This window comes from Lissotriton helveticus, chromosome 2_1, assembly GCF_964261635.1.
Source record: "Lissotriton helveticus chromosome 2_1, aLisHel1.1, whole genome shotgun sequence".
In the NCBI taxonomy this organism is placed as follows: Eukaryota; Metazoa; Chordata; class Amphibia; order Caudata; family Salamandridae; genus Lissotriton; species Lissotriton helveticus.
This window is the reverse complement of record NC_136059.1, coordinates 1849949050-1849971373: the sequence shown is the minus strand read 5'-3', so window position 1 is coordinate 1849971373 and position 22324 is coordinate 1849949050. Positions and strand designations below refer to the sequence as shown.

Here is a 22324-nt window from a genome sequence, read left to right as displayed (position 1 = left end):
TTCTAACTTATGCAGACTCCGTCACTGTGCACTTTCTTCCAATGCAGTTGTTGGCTCCTGCAGTGGACCTCAATACTGTAAAATACCTTCAACAAGAGAAATCGGGGTTCTTTGGGAGCCTTTATTTCAAAGACTCTTTTTAGGTGCAACGTGAGGATTAAAAGGGCCTTAAATACAAGATGCTTTTCATAGGCCAGTGTAGAGGTTCGGGATTCTATCTTAGAACCATAATGTAATGTTACCCCTACAGTCCAGTTAGGTTTACATTATCTTTTACTATATTCTATGTTTCTCAACTGGTAGAATTTACAAGTGGTGTGAATTACGGACGGGAGGTGAACACAGCTTGTACACCTGTATCTCTTGGTTTGTGTAGTTCATATTTGTTAGGCCCAGTAGATGCATCCTCACATGCCAAGTTGCTTGTTGTCAGTATATTGATACTTTTTCGTTGGCTAGGTGTGTTTTGAGGTTGTGCATGGACATGTTTAAGATCATGGGAGAGAGGATGGATCTACGTTAATATTTGTGCTGATGAGGTGGATGGTGATGTCTGACAAACTGTTGATGTACGAAGTGGGAGTATAACCTTTGTTGTTTTTTTGTGGTGTTTACCTGATGGGGGTAAAGTTGCTTTGAGGCACAGGTTGCCATTGTGGAGGCGCCTTCAGGATGTTCTCTTTAGTCTGACTTGAATTTGTCAGCCGAGAATTCTGCTCTAACACTTCGGGAGTCGATTCGCTGACCTAACCTACATATTTATTTAATTTGGCCTCCTTGGGGAATCTGCTTCCTGGAAGGAGTATGCGTGCTGAGAAGCTGCGAAGGTTCATAATCGAGAGGGATGTGCTGTTTCAGAGAACCAGAAACCCAATTGACTGGGTGCCAGCAATCCGTTCAGAAAACCTGTGAGTTTTCACTTGGGTCATGAAGGGATAGATAAAGCCAGAAAGGGTGGGCTGCAGACTTTGAATTTCACTCTGAAGTGTCCAAAGAGTGCTACCTTGTTAACCATCCTACAGTGCTCCCGTCAGAGCAGTAGTGTTCATCAAAAGAAGGCAGTGCCTCTTCTTCTGCCACCCGACCTTCGTGAAACTTGCTTTCTTCCCATTCAAAGTTCGATCAAAACACTTGGATGCAACCTGGTGGTGAGTTCGATCTAAGGAACTCTAGTCTGATGCTTTATTTTCCCATCCATTTTTGTTTTTTATCATTTATTTTTCTAGTTTCTGATCTGTTTCATCCTTTCCTACTTCAAATTATTTTTCTTTTCTTAATCGAACTTAGTACAACCTTTACGTTCTTAATTTCTTAACTGAATTGTCTGGTTGTACTGTTCAAGCTAACCCTTCACTTTTTCTCTGAGGAGTGCCCTGTTGATAAGACCTAGCTACTAAAGTTAAGCAGAGGAATCTTAAGCCTACTTGAAGTTGCCCCTGAAACATGCCTAATGGATGTATTTCACTAACTTTGTATGCTAATACAGAGAATTCTTTCATGTTTCTCACATTGTGTCATTTGTTTTGGATTTTATTACTTCTTTTTAAAATGTGTTCACTTGTAACTTGCACTTTTCCAACTTGTATCGATTTGTAATGTTGCGGACTTGAATTTCAAATAAACATCAATTCAGTTTTGTTGTCAATAAAAATATCAGGTACAGAAGTTAAATAATACTCCATTTGGACGAAGGCATACCAGTGAGGGGTTGGATTTATTCTATATTTAATGTCAGACTGTGATTTGTGTTTTTTTGGAGAGTGTTTGCAAGTGACTTTCCTAGTCATATCGGTCTATAATTTCCAAGTGCCCTTGAAACGTATACTGTTTGCACCAGTTGTTCCTGATCCATCATGACCTTGTTTCTTTTTAGGTGTTCAGAACTGACTTGATCACTGCCATGAAACTGCATGATTCTTACCAACTGGATCCAGATGAGTACTATGTGCTGGCAGACCCCTGGCGACAGGAATGGGAAAAGGGAGTTCAGGTGCCAGTCAGTCAAGACGCCGTCCCAGAACCTACAGCCAGGTATTATTGAGAGTTGCTCGATAATAAAATATGTTTTAATTTGCTGTTTAGGGCATATCAAGCAGGGGCACACAATCTAAAAAAATCCGGAAAGGTAATTGCACCCTCTAACATGAGCAAGATGAAAAAAATTACTTTCTTACGTAATGCTATATCTGAGTAATTCTTTATCTGATAAAGGCTCTATGTAGCTGCAGATTCCTCACCTTATGAATATTCCCTAGACGTCAGACTGGATCTGGAAACGTTTTTCGTAGTACCTCTTTGTGCCGGGAAGCAGCGCCATGCGGCTCCGAAAGTGACGTGCAGGGCCTATAAAGGCACCTCACCCGAGTTGGTTTCGAAAGTGTTCGCACTTCCAGACTTGGAGCCCAAAAGAAAATTGGTAGACCAGTGTGCAGTTTTCTAGTCCTGGGATCTTGTTAATCACAGAATTGGGAGAATGGGAGGGCAATGAGCAATCTGTGGCTAGATAGTCTCTGCCGGAAAGGATGTTACCAAAGGTAAGTAACGCGTTCTTCTGATAGAAATTTCTAGCTGCAGATTCCTCACCTTTTGAATAGATGCCAAAGTGGATACCTAATGGGAGGTGGGCTGTGATAGACTCAAACCAAAAAGTCCGACAGGCCTGAGCAGGCAAAGTGCCCTTCGCGGTGGACCTGGCTGTCCAGACAATAGTACTTTGTGAATGTATGGAAGGATGCCCACATAGCTGCCTGGTAGCGGCCTAGGACAGGGACTCTGTGTTCTAACGCAGTGGTTATAGCTTTGACCCTGGTGGGATTGACTCACAGACCTTCTGGATGCTACTTTTTGCCAAAGTGTGGCAGATCTTAATGTAGAGCACAGTCCAGTGTGATATGGTATGCTTCCACACAGCCTTGCCTTTCTTAGCTCTGAGAACCCACAAAGAGCTAATTGTCCAATCAGTGGTCTTTGGTATGATCTATGTAGAAGCTAAGAGCTCTTTTGCATCCTAGCAATGAAGACTCCCCTCCTTAGAGGCGTGATTGAGCTTTGTATTGGGATTGGGACTTTGAGTGGCCCCCTTCGTTGTGTCTTCTTGTGTGTGGTGACGTAAAGTGTTGCCTTGCATTCCTTGATGGCCTTCAGGTTGATCAACGGGCAGTCTACGCAGGTCTTGGAGTTGTGACCGGACTTCAGATACCTCAGGCAAACTTGGTGGGGATCTGTCAGAGACATTTGCTTGTGACTGTCCTTACAGGGTTTAAATACTGTCTTAGAGGGCTACATCCCTCGCACACTGAATAATTTTCAAAGAAAATCATGAAGAAAAAGGGTCTCAGAGATGAGAGAAGCGCCGGATCTGCAGAAAGAAAGGAATTGGCATCCGCGTGCAGGAGTGGCTCCTCTATAGACCCACCAGGTCACTTCCAGAGCGGGACTGTGTCAGTGGGCAGATGCACAGCGCCACCCTTTGAGCGCGTCCAGTTTTATACCTGGGGAATATTCAAAAGGTGAGGAATCTGCAGCTATAAGTGTCTGTCACAAGTGTGGTTTACAAAGGTCTATGTATTCCAGTGTTAGACTGTTATGAAAAAGTGGCCATCAGAAGCATTGGCAAGGGTTTGCATACTTACAGAAAGCCGTAGACCATCCATGATGTTATTTTGGGAGACTAGCCCCTACAGTGCAAAGAAATTCCTGAATAAGGAGAAGTGGCAGAATTGAATTAGTAGGGCTGGAGTGCTTTTGGTTCTGAATAAAATACATCCTAAACCAGTTTTCATGGGTTATCCACAGAGTGAGTTAGCATTCCCAGACTGTGTTCCTGACGCAGGAATGTAAAACTCGAGCAAACTCGTTTCTACTGCTGATCAGCCCCTTAAATTTTAGTGTAGTGAGTTCTACTTCCTGCAGGACTCATGATGCTCTGCTGTGGAATCCCGAACTCTTTTTCAAAATGCAAACGATGTCTTTAGCTACAAATCTTGTATATTTTATTTTTTACTAGGGAGATTGCTCCGAAGGATTCGCTTGTCACGTTTACTAGGTCCAAGAAGTATATTCGATCATCTGACACAGAACCTCCGGAACCTGGATATATTGATATTAAAACATTGGCTGAAGGTGTTTGTCGCTATGACTTGAATGACATGGATGTTGCATGGTTGGAACTTGTCAATGAAGAATTTAAAGACCTGGGTGAGAACTGGCATATTTTCAAGTTAATTGCGGATTTCTGTAAAGTAGAAGTGTTGTTTTAAGCATCAAAATATTTTTTTTTTCTATTACAGAATAGCAGCACACTTACTGTCATGCTGGGAATCCAGACTGGCGACCATTAATGCTTATTTTCAGTTACTTAAACTTTGACAGCAGTATGTGGCTGCCTTTGCAGTTCTGGGAGGGCATGAATGGTGTAGTGGTGAAAATGACAGGAGACACCAATCTAGTTAACTTGATGTTTAGAATCATGTGTTGGTTTATTGGGTGAGAAGATGTTGCATTTTATTTGTCTTGATATTCTTTTACCAGTGGTACTGTTTGTGTTCTTCAGTCATACCTTTGCTGCTTTTAAGAGACGGAGTCTTAAATAGGATTTACACAGACAATAAGGAAGATCAGGCATAACCTTACCATGGTAATCCTTCTATCCTCCACCTCTGAGCCTCTTCATTACACTTTTACTTTGAGCCTCCACAATATACATATATTTATCACAGATTTTCCTCTAGACTCCATAATATTACTCCTAACTAAGAAGGTTTAAGAAAATAAAATCTATATTTCCCAGGAACAACTGAAGACATTGAGGGCAACTCTCACTCCATGCCTAAATCATTGTGAGACTCCCTTATCTGTTACTCGATTCCCCCATCTCTCTACAGGCACCCCATATTGCAGCTGTGAGGCTGATGCCAGTTATAAGGTACTTATATCACATCACACTAGTCAAATTTGAATACACCAGCATTTTGCCATAGCCAGACTCAAATGGAAATGTCTTAATAAGCTTGTTCAATATTGTTCACTGTCAATGTGCCAGGTAGCTCAAGTCCTTTTTTATAAATGTTCATCTGCTGGAGTCTTTTATTGAAAAATTGCGAAGCCGCTGGCAACAATGACAAAATGGCCTGTCGTCTTGCTGCTTAGTGCATTTCATTTATTGTGGAGAGCTTTTAAAATTATTATTTTAGTAGCTCTATGTGTGTGTATAGATAGATCTATCAAAGTAATACCCTTTCAGGCTTAGAGTGCCAGATAAAATCTGCTAAAAGGGAAGTAGGGAACTCTGGATAGTTCACAAGAAATATATGGGGAACAGCTCCTTTATACGAATCACTCCTCAACACCACTGACACTCTAATACTGCTCACTTCAAAAGACTTATTTTTTTCTAGTAGAGGTTTTAAGCAGAGAGAATAAGATTAGTGTCATTTGCGCCAAACTGAAACATCGCAAAACCCTTTATTACTCCAGTTACTTTAGGACACGAGTTAAAGTTACTTGAGATGACTGTAACTGGTGAATTTCAGTCATTTTGTTAATTTAAAACCATATGTTTAAGCTGTCTTTTTCACCCAACTATAACGTAACTTTACCCTTTGGTTCTTTCAGAGAATATTGTATATATTTAACCCCTTCGCTGCTGCCGTTTGACGTCACGCGAGCTACCTCCCTGGTGCTGCGCATGTCCAACGGCCGACGCGGCCGCACCCGTTTCTTCGAACGTTCAGCACTGGCACTGAAAGGTTTGAAGCAGCAAACGGGTTAAAAACCGAAATTGAAACTGAGATGTAGTTCTATCTTAAACTCAAAACACTAATATTCGCCCGTTTTGGTCCAATTAACTCTAGCTTCCTGCATCCACAATGTATGATATCACACTTGATATTCATGACATCACAAGTAACGTTGAAATAATAAAGAAAACAAAACATAATGCTGCATAACAGTTTTAAGAAACAAAAAATATAGAATACTAGATTAGTATAGAGAGAGGAAAGATGATGGCAGAAGAGAACCCGAGACCGAAAAGGAGACGTAATAAGAGAGACCAAGAGAATGGGGGAGAGGGTGACAGACAGAGGAAGAGGGAACATGGAAGTGAGAGAGATGGCACACAGAATGATGAGGGCAAGAAAGATTAGAGGGCGAAGTAGGTCAAGAGACCGTGCGTGAGCAAGGAAATTAGAGACAGTGGAGGGGAGATAAAAAGAAAGGGTGAGAGACATGCAACATGCTTGCCCGTGCATATTACACCCTAACACATAAGAGCCTGTGTTAGTTTGCCCAGCCAGTACACACGACACTCTACCACATAAGAGCCTGTGTTAGTTTGCCCAGCCAGTGCACACGCCTGTGTCACCTGGGACATTAAAGCGAACATGTAAGGACCACATATGCTGCAAGCCACCTGTGCTACTCCCCAGCGACTGCCATCTGCCATTCCACAACCATGAGCCAAACCTCAATTCATATAGGTACAGCTTAGCAGAGGGTAGGACAAGATGCGCTTTTTGTTGTGTTGGTAAGTTACCTGGGCTTCAACTAGGACGCTCCGAAGGGCCATAACTATGTAAAATAGTCTGACTATGCAGGGGCCAGTGTTGCTAGACATTAGGGGTCCTTGTTTTTGCAAGACAGTCCACACGTGTGGAAATTTGATTTCAGTATTAATGACCCCTAACAATTCAATTTGATGCCAGGACACTCCCAAGGGATATGTTAAAAAAAAAACAGTTAAAGTTATGTTTTTTCAAATATTAAATAGCCCCTAAATGTAAAGTGGCCTGTGGACTAGTTGTTAAGGTCGCAGACTCGACACTTCCATGAGGGCCCTGGAAGTCCACAGCCTCGACAACTAGGCTGCGGACAGGATGCACGTAAGACTGCACCCATAGTTCGAGATCCAGTTGTTTACACCGCAGACTATGGGTGCTATTGTGGATGTATTGAATTCAATGTATGTGTCGAGACCATGTACTAATGGAGACATCATTTAACGGAAAAAGAATATGGGGACAGTAAGTTGTTGGTATAGTAACGTATGCTTAAAAAAAATCTTAAAGTTAGTGAATGTATGGTTAATAACTAAGCCAGAAAATAACTGAAATACACTTGATTGTGGTACGTTATGTCTAGCTCAGCAGCGTATAACTTGCTTGGTTGCATGGGCATACTTGCAGACACCCCAAACACAATGGTCATGACCTCATGTCTCATCAATGCTGACATCTCTTGTGACATTATATATTTCTTTGACATTGACAGCATCACTGTGTCTACAGCATCTTTTATTTTTCTGGCTCTGTTTTTATTTGTAATCTATTTGTATAAATATTGTGAGTTCATAAGCATTGTGTTTGTAGGATGAGTTATGGGTTGTTCGTCTAACATACCTGAATGCTTACACTACAGTTTCTCACCCACCCCTCACTCCACACACCAGCAGCCAATTCACAAACCATCAACTCGCCCTCCACCCACTCTGCTGCTCCTCCCACCCCTCTTGCTCCCCCCTCACATTTCTCTTGCTCCCTCCTCCTCCATATTCTCCGGTCACTCACTCGTCCTTGGACTCTCACATTCACATCCCTCACATTACACTTTCTTCCTCTCACAGCCACTCCTCTTACACTTTCTCCTTCCTTTTACTCACACTCCTGTCCTGATATGCGTTACATGTACAGTAAGGTGTTGAGGCTGCAGATCAGCTGCTGGTATTCGTTGCTCACCTGATATTGTGTCCTGAGCCATCAGAGAACACTCAAACACATGATGGGAGGAATGCTTGCAATTAGTCTAACCACTTGCAGTCACTCAGAGTAACATTTCAAGTTTCAAGCCATTGAACTGCATGTCCACTTTTGCAAGACAATCCATAGGTGTGGGCATTTGATATCAGTATCAATGAACAATGACCCCCTCAAAATTCAATCTGATTACAGGACACTCCAAGGGATACATCAATAAGCGGTAAAAATTGTGTTTTGAAAATATTTTTGAACAGCTCCGAAATGTAACAATGGTCTGTGAACTAGTTGTCAAGGCGAGAGATTGATGGACACTCAACGAAAAGTCCATCAAGCAAATCCACTGCTTGCTCTCGGGGCCTTGTTCAGCCTGTTTGGCTGTTCCCCCAACAACAGCTCTTCTTTCGAGGTTTTGGAAGGGGATACCTGCAGAGTCAATGGCAATACGAGCCTCCATAACAGCAGGCCTTCCGCCCCTTTTCTGTGTGAAGCCGGCAGAGCTGGCAGACAGCGTTCAGACCCCCTGGGGCAACGGTTTACCCCCAATTCCATGCCCTCTTCCTGCAGCTGCACCAAAACTCCTTTAAATTTGTCCTTGGTGTCACACAATCACCCAGTAGCTGAGCAGCACATCAGATCAAAATGTGCGCCAGATTGTAGAACACTATTATTCCCTGCCCTTCCTGTCCTATTCCTCAGACATACCACCTGCACCTTAACACCTCCAAGCGGACCACTTGTAAACAGTCCACTGAGTAGTTAACACTTTCTTGGCCAAGGGCGTAACAAAGAGGTTGCTGGCATCAGAGACTGGGACTAGTTGTTACTGCCTTTATTTTCTGTTGCTGAAAAGGATGGACACGTTTTCCGAACATTTCCCTACAGAAGGCAAGTTCAAAATGCTCACTTTAGGAGGGAGGAGCCTAGCTCGCGGCCGTAATGGTCGCCCTTTAGCTCGGCTCCCGCAGCCCTCCGTCCTGATTGCTTATCCTGTCTTTTATCCTGTGCGAGGACGACACATTTTTGGGGCATTGGTAACATAACGGCTTGTTTGTACTGGTGCTGGCGGAGACCCGTTTGGGGCGGATATCCTTTTGGCATCGAGGCCGCCCTTGCCGGGGACCCCCGGAGCTTGTAAAGTCCTACATTTGCGAACTGTTATTTCCGGGGGTCTTGGTGAGTGGCGATTGGGCTGATTCACGAAATGGCGGCCGACCCTCTGCAACGAGAAATCACCCTGTGGCGGCGGGCCCGTGTTGCCTATTGGTGTGGGGAGCGGATCTGATGGACGTGAGCCGACGGTCAGATATATCCTGGAAGCCCTGAGATCCCTACACGCTTCCCTGGCCCTGGGCGTTTCGGTGGGTCCGCCACGATCTGCCGCCATTTTGGGTGGCCGTTTCTTCTCGTCGCCCTCTTGTTTCGAAGACTTCATTGCCTCACCCCCCTCGATTGACTTGAGTGTCTCCGCCACTGATCGAAGATCGTGTAGTGTGTCGGTGACTTTGGGGCGCCCTGCTTCTCAAGGTTCGGACCCCGGGGACCTGGATGCTGTACTGCGACCCTGTTTGACATTGTTGCCTGAAACTATTGGTGGACTGCTTCCTGTGCCTGCTTCGATGACTTTGCCTGTGTCTATAATTGGGGCCACATCGCCCGCTCCAGTGGCGCAACTGAACTCCTGTTTTTCATTGTTCGTGCTGCGATCTTTGATGCATCTCTACTTTCAGTTTGGACTATTGCTCCCTTGTGGATTTATCTACCCCCCACGTAACTATGCTAGTCACCATTCCACTCGATTATATGCTGATTTCGTATTTAGTATGTGGTTTTACATTGCCATGTGGTGGGTGGGGTTTATCGTTCGAAAAGGTTGGGGGTGAAGGGTACGACTTCTGTTTGATTCCCGGTATACGACTTAGTAGCATAATTGTTTCTACTCGTAGAAAGGTGGGAGGTCCCCTTTTCCTCATGTTTTGTGGCACGTGATGGGGTGTCGTCCTGATCTGTTTTTGACTGTGCTTCTCTGGTTGGGCGGAGGGCTGCAGCCGCCCGTTCGGATTATGGTTCTTCTGCTCCTCCCTCCTGTCTTCTTTTTTCCGCTTTTGTTGCCTTTTTGTCTCTTTCTTCTTTCTTACTTATCGCTATATTTCGGGTTCTGGTTTAGGGCGACAGGCACGCTGTTTGAAGGGTGGGCCATAGCCTTCTACAGGGGTGCAGGGTGGGATGGGTGGGTTGGGCTCTATTTTTGTTTGTCTTCTGGTTCTATGGCCCTTTTGTATCTCTTTTTCGTGAGGCCGCGTCTGTCCCGACCTCCTATGGTGTGTTTCGGGTGGGGGGTGTGGCGTCGTTATTCCTCCTGTTATGTTTCGGCTGTCTTTCTCCCCGATCGCCATACCCCCACTTGGGCCGCTACTCCTTTTGTCTCCTGTCTTCCCGCCACGGGGGGCCTGTGTTGGCGTGTCCTCTTCCTTTCGTTTTTCATATTTTTTTATTCTTTTTTCTTGTTTTATTTAGTCTTCTCTTCCGTTTTCCTTTCCCTTCCTCTTCCCCTTCCCCACTTCGTCCCTCCCCCCCCCTTTTTCCCTTCCTGTGTCCCAGAGGTTACTATGACGGGCTGGTTTTGATGCATTGTTTTTCCGTTCCCTCTGTTCTGGCTTGGTAGTGTCTTGGGTGGCGGGCATGTTACGAGGATAATGCTCAGGGGCTGATTGTGTCTCGCACATCCTGATTTCTTGAATGCATTGTGTCGTTCCCCCGATAATTTGCCCCCATATTAATGTTGAGGTTGGTTTGGGATACCGGATACCTCCGTATTGCAAGTGAGCCTGTCATATGCCTTCTCCCCGTATTATAAAATTAAGCCTTATTTACTCCTGTGTTTTAGCCCTTTGGTTTCTTATCTCCTCTCCCCTTCTACGATTGTACGGCCTCTGCTTTGTACTGATTCAATTCAATTCAAAAACTTTATTCGATCATTGATTAATGATCATAAAAGTACATACATACATAAGTAATAAAGCATGAGGGTACAGCAAAATTTTAAGTTAATCACATATCAAAAAAGGGTGCTTTTCCTCAAACATATCGATTTTAAAATAAATACAGCAGTAAAAAAAACAGATGTCCTGTGAATCAAGTCCAAATAAAAGCACCATGGCCGATACAATAGTGGATACATTATATTTTTTAAAAAGCGGTTTCAGATATATTTTTCGGAGGTGAAGATAAAGAGGGCATAACAATAAAAAATGCTCCGTACTTTGTTTTGTGGTCCCATCACACGGACAGGGGGCAGTAGTATAGGTCTTCATTTCAGGATACGCAACAAGCAAATGAACAATCCCCATCCGTAATCTTGTCAATACATATTGGTGGGATCGGATAGTAACCAATTTAAGGTATCCTGAAAGCCCCATTTCTTCCTTAGTATATCTGTCGTAAAAAACATGTGTGGAGAACTGAGCAGTAGCTGCGTTACGCTTCACCATGCTAACCCTCAAAAATTCATGTTTAAGCTCACTCTTCGAGATATCTAAAACACAAAAAGGGTTATCACACACAGTAAGATTAAAAACATCATTAAATGTTCGAATAATATAGTTAAGCCAAGGGATGCGGGAACATCTGTCCATATGAAGACAGTCTAAAATAATTTTTCTTGTGAAACCAGTCTGTTCCTTAATCCATATAGATCTCTATACTAACAGGGGTCTTAATCTGATCAAGTCAGATAAATGTTCTAGACCAACCTCCTGATGGATCAGCTTTGTTGAGGCAGAAGATGGTAAACACAGGAGTTTTTTGACAAATTTGTTTTCCTCAACCTGGAGCATGTTGTTATTACAATGGCCCCACACTCCTGAGCCATATAGGGCCAGAGCAACACATTTATGGCGGTATAAGTACAACATGTCTGGTATCCGTCTTGAGCCTAACTTGGATGCGAACTTAAATATGCCAAAAGAACACTTGGCCATTTTGGCTCTTACATTAATCATTTCAGGTGTCCACATCCCCCCTCTGTTAAAAGTGATACCCAAATAACAGAATTTGTCCACCACTTTTATAGTTTGGTCCATAACTGTAAAGGGCCTTAAGTTTTTAATTTTCTTCCCACAGGGCATTATAAAAGTTTTTGAATTATTTAATTTTTAATTTTCTCCCATTAATAAAATCTGCAAATTTATTCATAAGTTTTTGCAACCCAAGAGGGGTTTGTGAGAGCAGAACCGCGTCATCCGCGTAAAGCAATATTGGGATGGAAAGGCCGTCAGCAGTCGGTGCATCTGCACTGATGGTCCGTAGTTCCGACTCAATTGCGTTTATAAAAAGGGAGAAAAGAAGAGGTGCAAGGACACATCCCTGCCTAATTCCAGAACCTACTTTAATACTGGGTGTACACTCCCCCGATTGCCCGTAGCGTATCCTAGCCGTCAGATTCCTATAAAGTTGGGCCAAGAAATAGATAATATCCTGTGGAGCACCCATGTCCAACAAGGTTGACCACAGGAGACCATGGTCAACCAGGTCGAAGGCACTGGTCAGGTCGGCAAAACAAAGAAACAACGAGCCTTGTTTAGCCCTTGTATATTTGCATATAATAAGATCTAAATTAATGCATTGTTCTATGGTGCCTAACCCCTTGCGGAATCCATACTGAGAATCCGCAAGGATCCCTTTGTCTTCTACCCATTCCTCCAGACGACTCAGTAATACTCTACTCATAATTTTTAGGGAAGCAGTGAGGAGAGAAATCGGGCGGTAGTTTTTTGCCTCACCCCTCTCCCCTTTTTTATACACCGGGATAATGATTGATTCCCCCCAAGTCTGTGGGGCCGCAATCGTTGCAGCTGCATTAAAAACCTTTGTTAACAATGGGCTCCAGATAGAAACCTCGGCTTTATAAAGGTCAACGGGTACCCCATCAGGGCCCGGCGCCTTTCCCCCCTTGCTGACCCGGATGGCGGCATCCACCTCAGAGACTGTGATATTAAGAGGTAGGGGGATAAAAGCCACGGTCTCCCTATCACCCCCTACAACTAGTCCTTCAGGGTTAAAAATACTAGTAAAATGAACCACCCATTGTTCCTCAGACACCTGAGCAGACATTACCGGGGCTTCTTCATTATGGAGGAAGGGACTATTGACAGTGGACCAGAAAAGCTTGGCATCCTTAAGATCCACTGCCTTAGTCAAGTTGTTCCAGGCCTCCTCCCTTAGTTCCTGTTTCCTATCCCTCAGATGAATTGAGTATTCCCTTCTAAGGGTTTTTACTGCTTCCTTATCCCTGGGTTTACCCTTAAGGGCAACTTTAAGTCTTTGTAAGGATTTAGTACATTCCCTGTTAAACCATCCCCCGTTATTCCTAGGGCCCTTTGGTTTTCTTCCAGTTAAGATTTGTGCAATGTTTTTATTAATGATGTCGAAGCTAGCTAGAATATCAGCATTATCCTTTTCGGGTTCAAGACAGCATTCCACCTCCTCTATACAGGCAGACACAATGGTACATAATAAACGTTCCTCATTTTGCCTACCCCATTTAATTCTAGGGCCATTGGGTCTATGTGGAACTACATCTGTCACTGCACCATGTAACGCCTTTACTTTATCCCCCCACAAGGAGAGATACATTGTTAGACAGTTATGATCACTTAGGGCTGGGTCTACTATTACGGGTAAGGAACACAAAGCTATAATACTGGAGGAGGCAATGAGGTAGTCGATAACCGTGGCACAATTCCTACCAATAAAGGTCGGTACCGAATTGCCCTCACTGTCTACGCCAGGTAACATAATGCATAAATCCATTTTAAGCATAAGAGTGTTTAGAGATTCCCCATAAACCGTATGTAAAAAATGGGTCTGATCTTCCCCCTCCTCACCCCCATACCCACACACCCTTTTGCCAGCAAATGGGCACATGTGAATGTTGAAATCTCCGCCCCACAGAATATCAAAAGACACATCACTGCGCCCATATAGCTTTTCCACCTCCGCTTCAAGTTCATCAACCATATCTGTTTTTGAGTGGTTAAAAACATTGTTGTAATGGTTTATTACTAAAACATTTCGCCCATTCCTATGTTGTAACCACAACAGCTGAGAGTGCAGACCAACAATCTGGTGGATTTTCACTCGAACCGGTAACCTCACAGAGAGCAATATCACCATCCCACCACTGGCTCTCCCCATGTTGGATGGCTGAGCATGGCAATTATAGGCAACATACCCATCAAGATAGACATCTTCGGCCGCCCAAGTCTCCTGGAGACACAAGATGTCAAATTGGGTTATAAATTCTAACCATCCTAGACGATCTGTCTTATTATTCCACCCAGCAATATTCCAACTCGCCATCTTATATCCCCGTTCTGTTAAACTAACAGCCTCCATAGATGGTGGGGGTAGGGTATGGATGTGGATTACTTCCCCTGGCACGGGGTCTTCAGACAGTCGGGTCGGAGTTGTACTTCCATTGGCCGAGGTAGGAGTATCTGAGTTACAATGAAGCTGCCCAGAATTACGTATATTACCCCCAGAGCTACAAGTAGCATTGTACCCATTGGGTGGGTTAATATCAGTTGAGCCTCTTTCCCCCGTGCCTGCACCCGTATCTCCCCCTGTGTCTCCACAGAATTCCTTGCCCCCCTCCCCTGTGGCTCGATGGCTTCAGTCACAGTCTTCCAGGCCACTAAACACATCAAACCTGTTGGTGGTATCTAGGGGTGTAAAAGGTTTGAGATGATCCATTCTCCTGTGTGTTAGGGAGTTGTACCTTGGGCCTACAGTATTCCACCCATACGGATCTACAACTATAGGTGGTTGCTTGTCATTAAATATAGGGCCATTATTGTAGACAGGTGGACGATATGGGTTTGAGAGCATTTGCCTCAATAAGGGGGGGGGAGCACGCCTTGATTGGTGATTGGGTGGGAACACCACTGAGCGAGGATAAAAATATGTTAGGGGACGAGGAATAATAGATTTACTACCGTGGTCAGAAGGCCAGTTAAGTATAAAATGGACCGCATTCTGATCTCTAAAATTAATGACCACTATGTCTCCCTCAATATCTTTGGGTCTTCCTCCCAGCCAAGGAAGGCGGCGGACATGGACAATTTCTCCATTAATATTATTTGCAATAGGTCTGTGTAGACTTAACCAATGCGATATTTTATTTTTGAGCTGGGCAAAGCCCTCCCGTTTGTTCTTCTCCAGCTCTGGTACCCCAGTAAGAACTACTACAAAGGGTACAGCTTCTGGTGGTAGTTCTGGAAGGGGGCCCTTGTTATAGTTACCTCGAGCCGACCGCTCGTTTCCTCTTTCTCTCTTTTTATTCCCTGGGGCTTGACCAAGGTTATTCGGCTGTCCATTAGACATTACAGCCGGGGACAATGTGGGTTTACTTTTAAGTACAACAGGGTTACTCCCTGATGTACTTCCTCTGATATTATTTGAAGATTGAGGCAAAATGGTAGTCTGAACAGGGGTAGGTATAATAGTTATAGCAGGAGTTCCTGATGAGGTAAGTAAAATTGGAGTTTGAATAAGGGGATTAGGCAGCACTTTATTAATCCCTATCTTGATTCCCAGTTCATGTTCTATCTTCCCAAGTCTATTTTCTAATTTACTGAGTCTATCTACGATAGCCAGAGTATAGGTCCTCATTATAGACTCTATGCTATCGATCAAGGCACCATTTAAAGGTTCCTGTAGAGTCACAACCGCGGGGGGGCTGTCGGCGGTGGAGATGACAGGGTCTATAAAGGGGGTTACGCCTGGATGCGTAGGTGATATAACTATCCTTCCTTTTTCTGTTACTTTGACCCGTCCTCCCCTAATACTATCGTCCTTTTTAATACCAAAGTCTGCATGATTAATTTTCCTCTTTGGAAGGTCAGATTTTTTACGCCTTTTTGTCGGAGGAGGGCAATAAATTTTAACCGGTGTGACTTTTTTTGGCCTACTTTTAACTGCTTTGGTTTGTTTAGGAATAGGGGTAATTTGTGCTTTGGTTATAACAATAGATTTAGTTGTACTAGGAGTGGTAGCAATGGTTGGCAGTTTACTAGTAGTGCCTAAGGGTTCAAATTCGCTCGTAGATATTCCCTCTCTAAATATTAGAGGGATGCTGTCCTGCGAGGGGGTACAGATATTTTCAATAAAAGTTCCGTCCCCCGTAGAGCTAATTAACACTGGTGAAACCGGGAATGGTCTATTCTTTAGGCTTTCAACCGACCGCCGTCGCTCAGCCCGAAGTTCTTCAAGGGTGGCGGTGGTTGGAGAATCCAAGAGAGTTTTCTTAAAGTAATTATCTAATTTCCCATTTATCAGACTCACAGGTTTCTCAGGGCCAACCAACTCCGGGGTTAGTATTTCAATTGACATAATGATTGATAATATAATATACCCCCCAAGCACTTACACAATACAATAGTCCTAGGCCGTTCAGTAATCGACCAGGGAATCTGGCCCAGTCCAGTCTCTTTAGGCCTCTGAGGGCCACAGAGGGCCCGCCCTTTGCCCGGGCTTAGCCCCGGGCGCTCCCGCGCTCCCGCGCAGCAGGGCGCAATTATTCTTGTCGGGCGCTTCCTCCAATTGGGTGAAGGGGCGGGACCAAGAGGGAGAGCAGCCCAGGTGTCACGGGCGCGGGGTTTCCCTTGGGCTCCTGGGAAACGGAGTCCACACCCCGTCGCTCGCAGCCCTCTGTCCCAATCCACGGTCAGCAGAGTCTTGAGCCCAAGTCCTAGGGCGACGCGGGACCCTTTGTACTGATTGATTATGTGATATTTGCCTGGTGACTCCTGATTATTTTGCACATGGCGGCCGGCCGGCTTGGTTGTAGGCCTCGACTTGTCTTTCCTTTTGATGTCAATAAAGGTTTTCAAAAAAAAAAAAAAATGCTCACTTTAGTCCAAGTCCTGCCTGCCCTAACTCCAGAAGACTGGATGTTAGTGCTGGACTTGCAGGACATATATTTCCACATTACTATCCATTCCCATCCTGTCGTCCCACAGGCATTCCACAGGCGTTTTCTGCAGTTTGATGCAAGTCACAAGCGCTTTCAGTTCTCTGTGCTCACCTTTGACCTTACCGGAAGCTCACATAGGTGGTTGTGGTCGCAGCTCATCTGTGGAGGTTGGAAATACCAGTCTTCCCAACCCTCCATGATTGACTTCTGAAGGCGGATTTGGCCAACACAGTTGTAAACAACCTCCAGACTATGGCCGACCTGTTGACCACCATTGGGTTTCTCCATCGGCGTGCCAAAGTCACACCTTATGCCTCCACACAGTGTTACTCCGATCCATCCCTCTGCCTCAACAAGTACAGGATATTCGGTCTATAATCCTGGTGTTTCAGCCTTTGACCTAGATCTCAATGAGAGTGAGTCTGAGTCTTCTGAACCTCTTGGCTTTCAATATCCTACTTGTGGACCATGCCAGGTGGCACAAGCAGGTTCTGAAGTCTCGTGGGCTCAGCACCAGGGAGACCTGTTGGAGTATATTCAGGAGCTGAAGACTGCAACAGTTGGTGGCAACTCAGTTAGACCAGTGGCAAACCCCACTCCCTATCCCTCCCAGAACTAATGATCATGATGGATGCATCGTGGCTGATTTGGGGAAGTTCATCTGGTTGGGGTAGTGATCAGAGAACTCTGGTCTATGGTGGAATCTTGCCTCCATTTCAGGTTGCTGTAGCTGTGAGTGATTTTTTCGGCACCGAAGGCGTTCCTACCAACAATCACGGGGGAATGGATACGTTCTCATAGACAACAGAACTGCCATGTGGTACTGCAATATACAGGGCAGAGTAGGGTTGTGGATCTTTTGCGTGGAGGCCCTCTAGAAGTGGCTTAATGATGATGCAGTCAAACTTTGCAGATGTTATCTTGCAGATCACAAATTGTATTGGCACAAGGCATCTTCCAAGAATGAGGGGAACCCTGGCTCTATCAAATTGGCACCGCAGAGAGTGTGCAGTGTCAAAAGGTTTGCACTTTGTAATTCCTTGACGGAGACTCCTTTCGCCAGGATTGGAGGCCGGGACTCCTGTATGCCTTTCCACCCATCCCACCTAGTGGATTCAAGAAGATCAGTACAGGGCTTAGTGGCCCAATGCTGGGGAATGAGGTTGTGGTACCCGGAACTTTTGGCCATGAGCATATGTCCTCCAATACTTATGCCCCTTCAGAAGAGACGCCTGTAGCAGCAGCGGGGCAGAGTTTAGCACTCAGTGTTGCACAATCAACATCTCGATGCACGGAGATTGATTGGCGAAAGTTGATGGCTTTTGATCTTCCTCCCGAACTGGTTAGTATCAGGTTAGCAGCCAAACATGAATCTATCAAATTGATTTATGCGGGGCACTGGGAGAAGTTTGTTTTCTGGTGCTCTAACTGAAATATACAACCCCTAAATTACATTAATCTGATCTTCTTGTTGTGGAAACAGATAAGTTACTTCTCAGCCCTGTCGGCCTTTTTATGTTTACCTGACCATCCCTGCCTCTTTTGGTCACCTGTTGTAAAGTGTTTTTGAAGGCTCTGGTCCATATGTTCCCACTGATTCCATTCCTCATGCCGCAGCGGGACAAAGAGCACAAGGTAGTTGCTATCGTGGCTTTAAGATACCAATAATTAGGGCATTCCACTAGTACATCTGAAGACAGTTCATTTTGGGATTTGGTTGTTGGTGCTCTATTATGAAGTTGAGAACCAGCTGTATTTAGTTATTTAAAATCATCATGTAACAGTGGATGTTTTGATGATCTTTTCTTTATCAGCTGCAGAGTTCTTTCCCTTCTTTGTTTGTCCTGGCTTTGTATCTTTTTTCACTAAAAGCCATCTTTATTCCAGGAATACCTGAACTGGATGAATATACCATGGAGAAAACCATGGAATTGTTTGAACAGAAGTGTTATGATAATATGAATCACGCGATTGAAACAGAGGAAGGACTTGGAATCGAGTATGATGAAGATGTGGTTTGTGATGTGTGCCAGTCACCAGATGGAGAAGAAGACAATGAAATGGTGTTTTGTGACAAGTGTAACATCTGTGTGCATCAGGTATGCCATCTTGAGTGATGTATATAAAATGCTTCTCTAACATACAGCTTCTGTAGGGGATGGCTGGCCATTGCAGATAATCTACATATTTAATCAAGTTGATTTTGTTTATCTAGATAATTATTGAGAATTCTATAGACTAGCTTTCAGCTTTCCTCCTATGTTTAGTCTATAAGGTTCGTATACAGGTTTAAGATCTAAAACCGGTATCTCCATTTGTATAAATTGTTCGAAATTGATAATTTTTGCTTTGTGTGCAGCACATAAGATTTTCGATTTTGATTCACTGTTCCACAAGGATTTGCTGGATAAATTGCTTAGGCAGTTGCGTTGTAAGTTCTTCATCAATCTTCCTCAATTCAAGCACCTTTTAAATGCACAGTGAATATTTATATATTCTATTTTTGGGAACACCTGTGTAAGGGATATAATATTCTAGTGAAGATCACACGGAGGGAGTTTATCCATTTAGGATACTTGCAGAGCAAAAGATGCTTCCATAGCATCCTGAAGGCAATTCTGATTTCCCGTTCTTGGGTAGAAATTATAAGCCTCCTCCAATTAACTGGCCATGCGTTATGGCAAGTCACCTGAACACATCACTTTTGACTCTGGTTCTGTAGCTGAAAGCGCAGTGTGCGTCAGCAATGTGAAGGTGTCTGCCACCATGATCCACAGGCAGCAGGAAAGGCCACATCCTGAGAGGAGTCAGGTGGACCTATAGATCTTATTTGAACTTATAACACTTAGTATGCAAATTTTATGAAAACATTTGTGGGTCTGTTTACTGTAGTTAGCTGGCTCCAGGAAAACCCCAGTTTGTTTACAAAGGCACACATGATAACCCTAATGCTCTCTTTTGTGGTAGTTTGGGCAAGCAGTTAGGCTTATCTGAGGGTAGGTCTAAGTATATGTTGTACTCCCTGAGGCAATAAATGAGATGCATACTGCAGAATAAATCCGAGACCAATTTAGAAAAACTAACCATCGTAAATGTTCTGTTAATTTTGATACCAAGAACTTCCTTATCAAGTAAGCACTCTTTTTTAAATATGAATTTTTACTGGTAAGTAAATTGTTCACTTAAATGTGTCTTATGCAGCAATGCTTCCATGTGTGAAAAAAGGGATATGTGGCATACAGTTCTTTTCGAACAGTTTCTGTGGGTCTCCTTTGGGACTTAGGGTTGTAGGGGACCAAGGCCAAAAGTACCACCTTCTGTAGTAGGGGATCTCTGTGTATAGTCATAATCTAGTGAATAGTCCCGCCCATGTGCGTGGACCCCGGAGCAATCAAAAATAATCTCTTACAGTGTCAAAAAATGCAGAAAATGCATAGACACTTAAGAGAGAATTTAAAGACAGATAATGCAGCCAAAAGGCTACACTGTCCAGTACTTCAACTAGAAATTTCCACCATAAAATCCACAAAACAGCAAAGCCTGTACAGATTTCCCTTGCTTAACAGCAAAATCCCTCAGGAATGATAGAGAGAAGAACCTGGACAGACAAGCCCCATAGGCTGCCATTATGTGGCTTAATTAGGATACTGTGCCTTTAAGAGAACCTTCCAGAACCTTCTCTCAGTATCCCAGAATGCATAGCAGGTCCAACTTAGCCTCAGTTCTTTTTTCCGGCTCCTGCAAGCAGGACCCTGGAGCATTGAGCTCTCCCTTTCAAGGGTTTTTGTTAGTGTTTTACACTGATTTCGATTTTTGGTACTTTTAAAGTACTCTGGTGACTTTCTTTCTGTGTTTCTGCACTCTTTTTTGTCCAATAATGCCTGCATTATTCGACAAATGCCCTGAGTGCTCAAGAAAGAAGGCCAAGACAGACTCCCATGAGGTCTGTATTCTCTGCCTTCCCTCTTCCCACATCCCTGAGGAGTGTAGGATCTGCAGAAGCTTCTCTGGAAGGACCCTGAAGGAGAGGAAGAAGATCAGGCTTCAGGGACTTGAGGAGAGAAAGCTGAAGGCACGAGGTGGGTCAGGAGGGGCTCCTTCTACCCATGCTGAGGCCTCTGGGGGGCTCCCCAGGGGCAGGAAGACCAGCCCGCGCCCAAGGTCTCCGTCTGGGTCAGTTGCGCTGACCACGACGTCGAGGGGACGGTCAACGGCCAGTTCCAGGTCTCCCCAGGGCTCTGGGTCGAGAAAACGTCGCCCGTCGACGTCGAGGAACGTGTTCCGGCCGCCGTCGAAGCCGGTGTCGATATCCTCGTCGTCGCTGTCGGCGTCGAGTGATCGACATCGGAGGGCCCGGCGTCGGCGCTCGCCGTCGAGGCGACACCGCCGTTCGCCGTCGAGGACATCGTCGTCGAGGGGATCCTCGTCGTCAAGGTCGCCGTCGAGACGAAAGGCATCTCCGGCGCCGAAGAGGTCGACGTCGAAGCATTCCAAAAGGCCGACGTCGAGACGGTCGAGGAGATCGACGTCGAGAAGGTCGGAGAGGTCGACGTCGAGAAGATCCAAAGGGTCGCCGTCGAAGCGATCCAGGAAGTCGACGTCGAGACCGGCGAAGAGGTCGAGGTCGCCGTCGAGGCACCATCGCCCGTCGTCGAGGTTTCGTGGCTCGTCGATCTGGTCGGGGTCGACGTCGAGACGGAGACACGGTTCGACGTCGAGGAGTGTGATTCGGTCGGCGCCGAAGGACCGTTCGACGTCGAGGGGACATCGGTCGTCGTCTGGACACCGGTCTTCAGCGTCTGGAGGTCCTAAGGACAGGCCCAGGACTGTGGGGGGCTCCCCACTCTCTGGTAGAGGTGATGGCTCGCCGGGACCGGCGCATTCCGGGGTGGATACTCCGATGAAGCCGTCTACGCCTCCTCCGCGGCCGGCTGTGCCGAAGGGTCCTCCTCCGAAGGCCCCTACCCCGCCTCCGAAGCCGGCTCCGCGGGACCCGCGTCCGGTTGCTCCTCCACCCCCGATCCCACCGAGGGAGGTGTCGATGCCTAAGTTCCCGACGCCTCCGAAGAAGACTCCTAAGAAGCCTGGAGCTCCTGACCCTGGGAGGCCGAAGGAGCGTCCGAGGCCCAAGAGGTCGAGGTCTCGCTCGGGGAGACGGGACAAATCGAGGAGTGGCCGCGGATCTTCATCACGATCCAGGCATCATCACAAGAGACGTCGGTCCAGGTCACGTTCTCCTTCTGGGACCCGTTCCTACTCGCCCACGCTGTCCGATTCGCCGGAGACTAGGGTGTCTCCGATAGACGATATTAGCACATTTCAGGAGGTTCTCCTGCGTGGTGCGGCGAAGTTGGGCATTGAGGTTGAAGCGCCTACGGCTTCTACCTCGGTAATCTTTGAGACTTTACACAAGAGGCACTTGTCTCGCCCCCTGTTACCTCTGGTGCCGGGGCTCCTTGAGCCCGCCGAACAGCTATTCCTGACGCCGGCAACGGTGAAATCTGTCCCTTCCAGGATACTGAAAAAGTACAGGGCTCCGGACTCAGACCCAGCCTTCTTGAGGAAGGACCCGGTACCGGATTCAGTCATCGTGACTGCT

At 45.4% G+C, this 22324-nt stretch overlaps 1 protein-coding gene across 3 annotated transcripts in view; it reads left to right on the top strand.

Annotated features, from left to right (window-relative positions):
• JADE1 (jade family PHD finger 1) overlaps nucleotides 1–22324 on the top strand; it is a 223176-nt gene that overhangs the window by 146657 nt on the left and 54195 nt on the right. For 2 of the 3 annotated variants that reach the window (XM_078676770.1, XM_078676772.1), the window contains exons 4-6: nucleotides 1874–2031; nucleotides 4007–4197; nucleotides 18613–18824. In XM_078676770.1, the coding sequence (XP_078532896.1) occupies nucleotides 1874–2031; nucleotides 4007–4197; nucleotides 18613–18824 (561 nt within the window). The remainder of the gene's footprint in view (nucleotides 1–1873; nucleotides 2032–4006; nucleotides 4198–18612; nucleotides 18825–22324) is intronic. The other variant, XM_078676773.1, reaches the window with a different exon arrangement.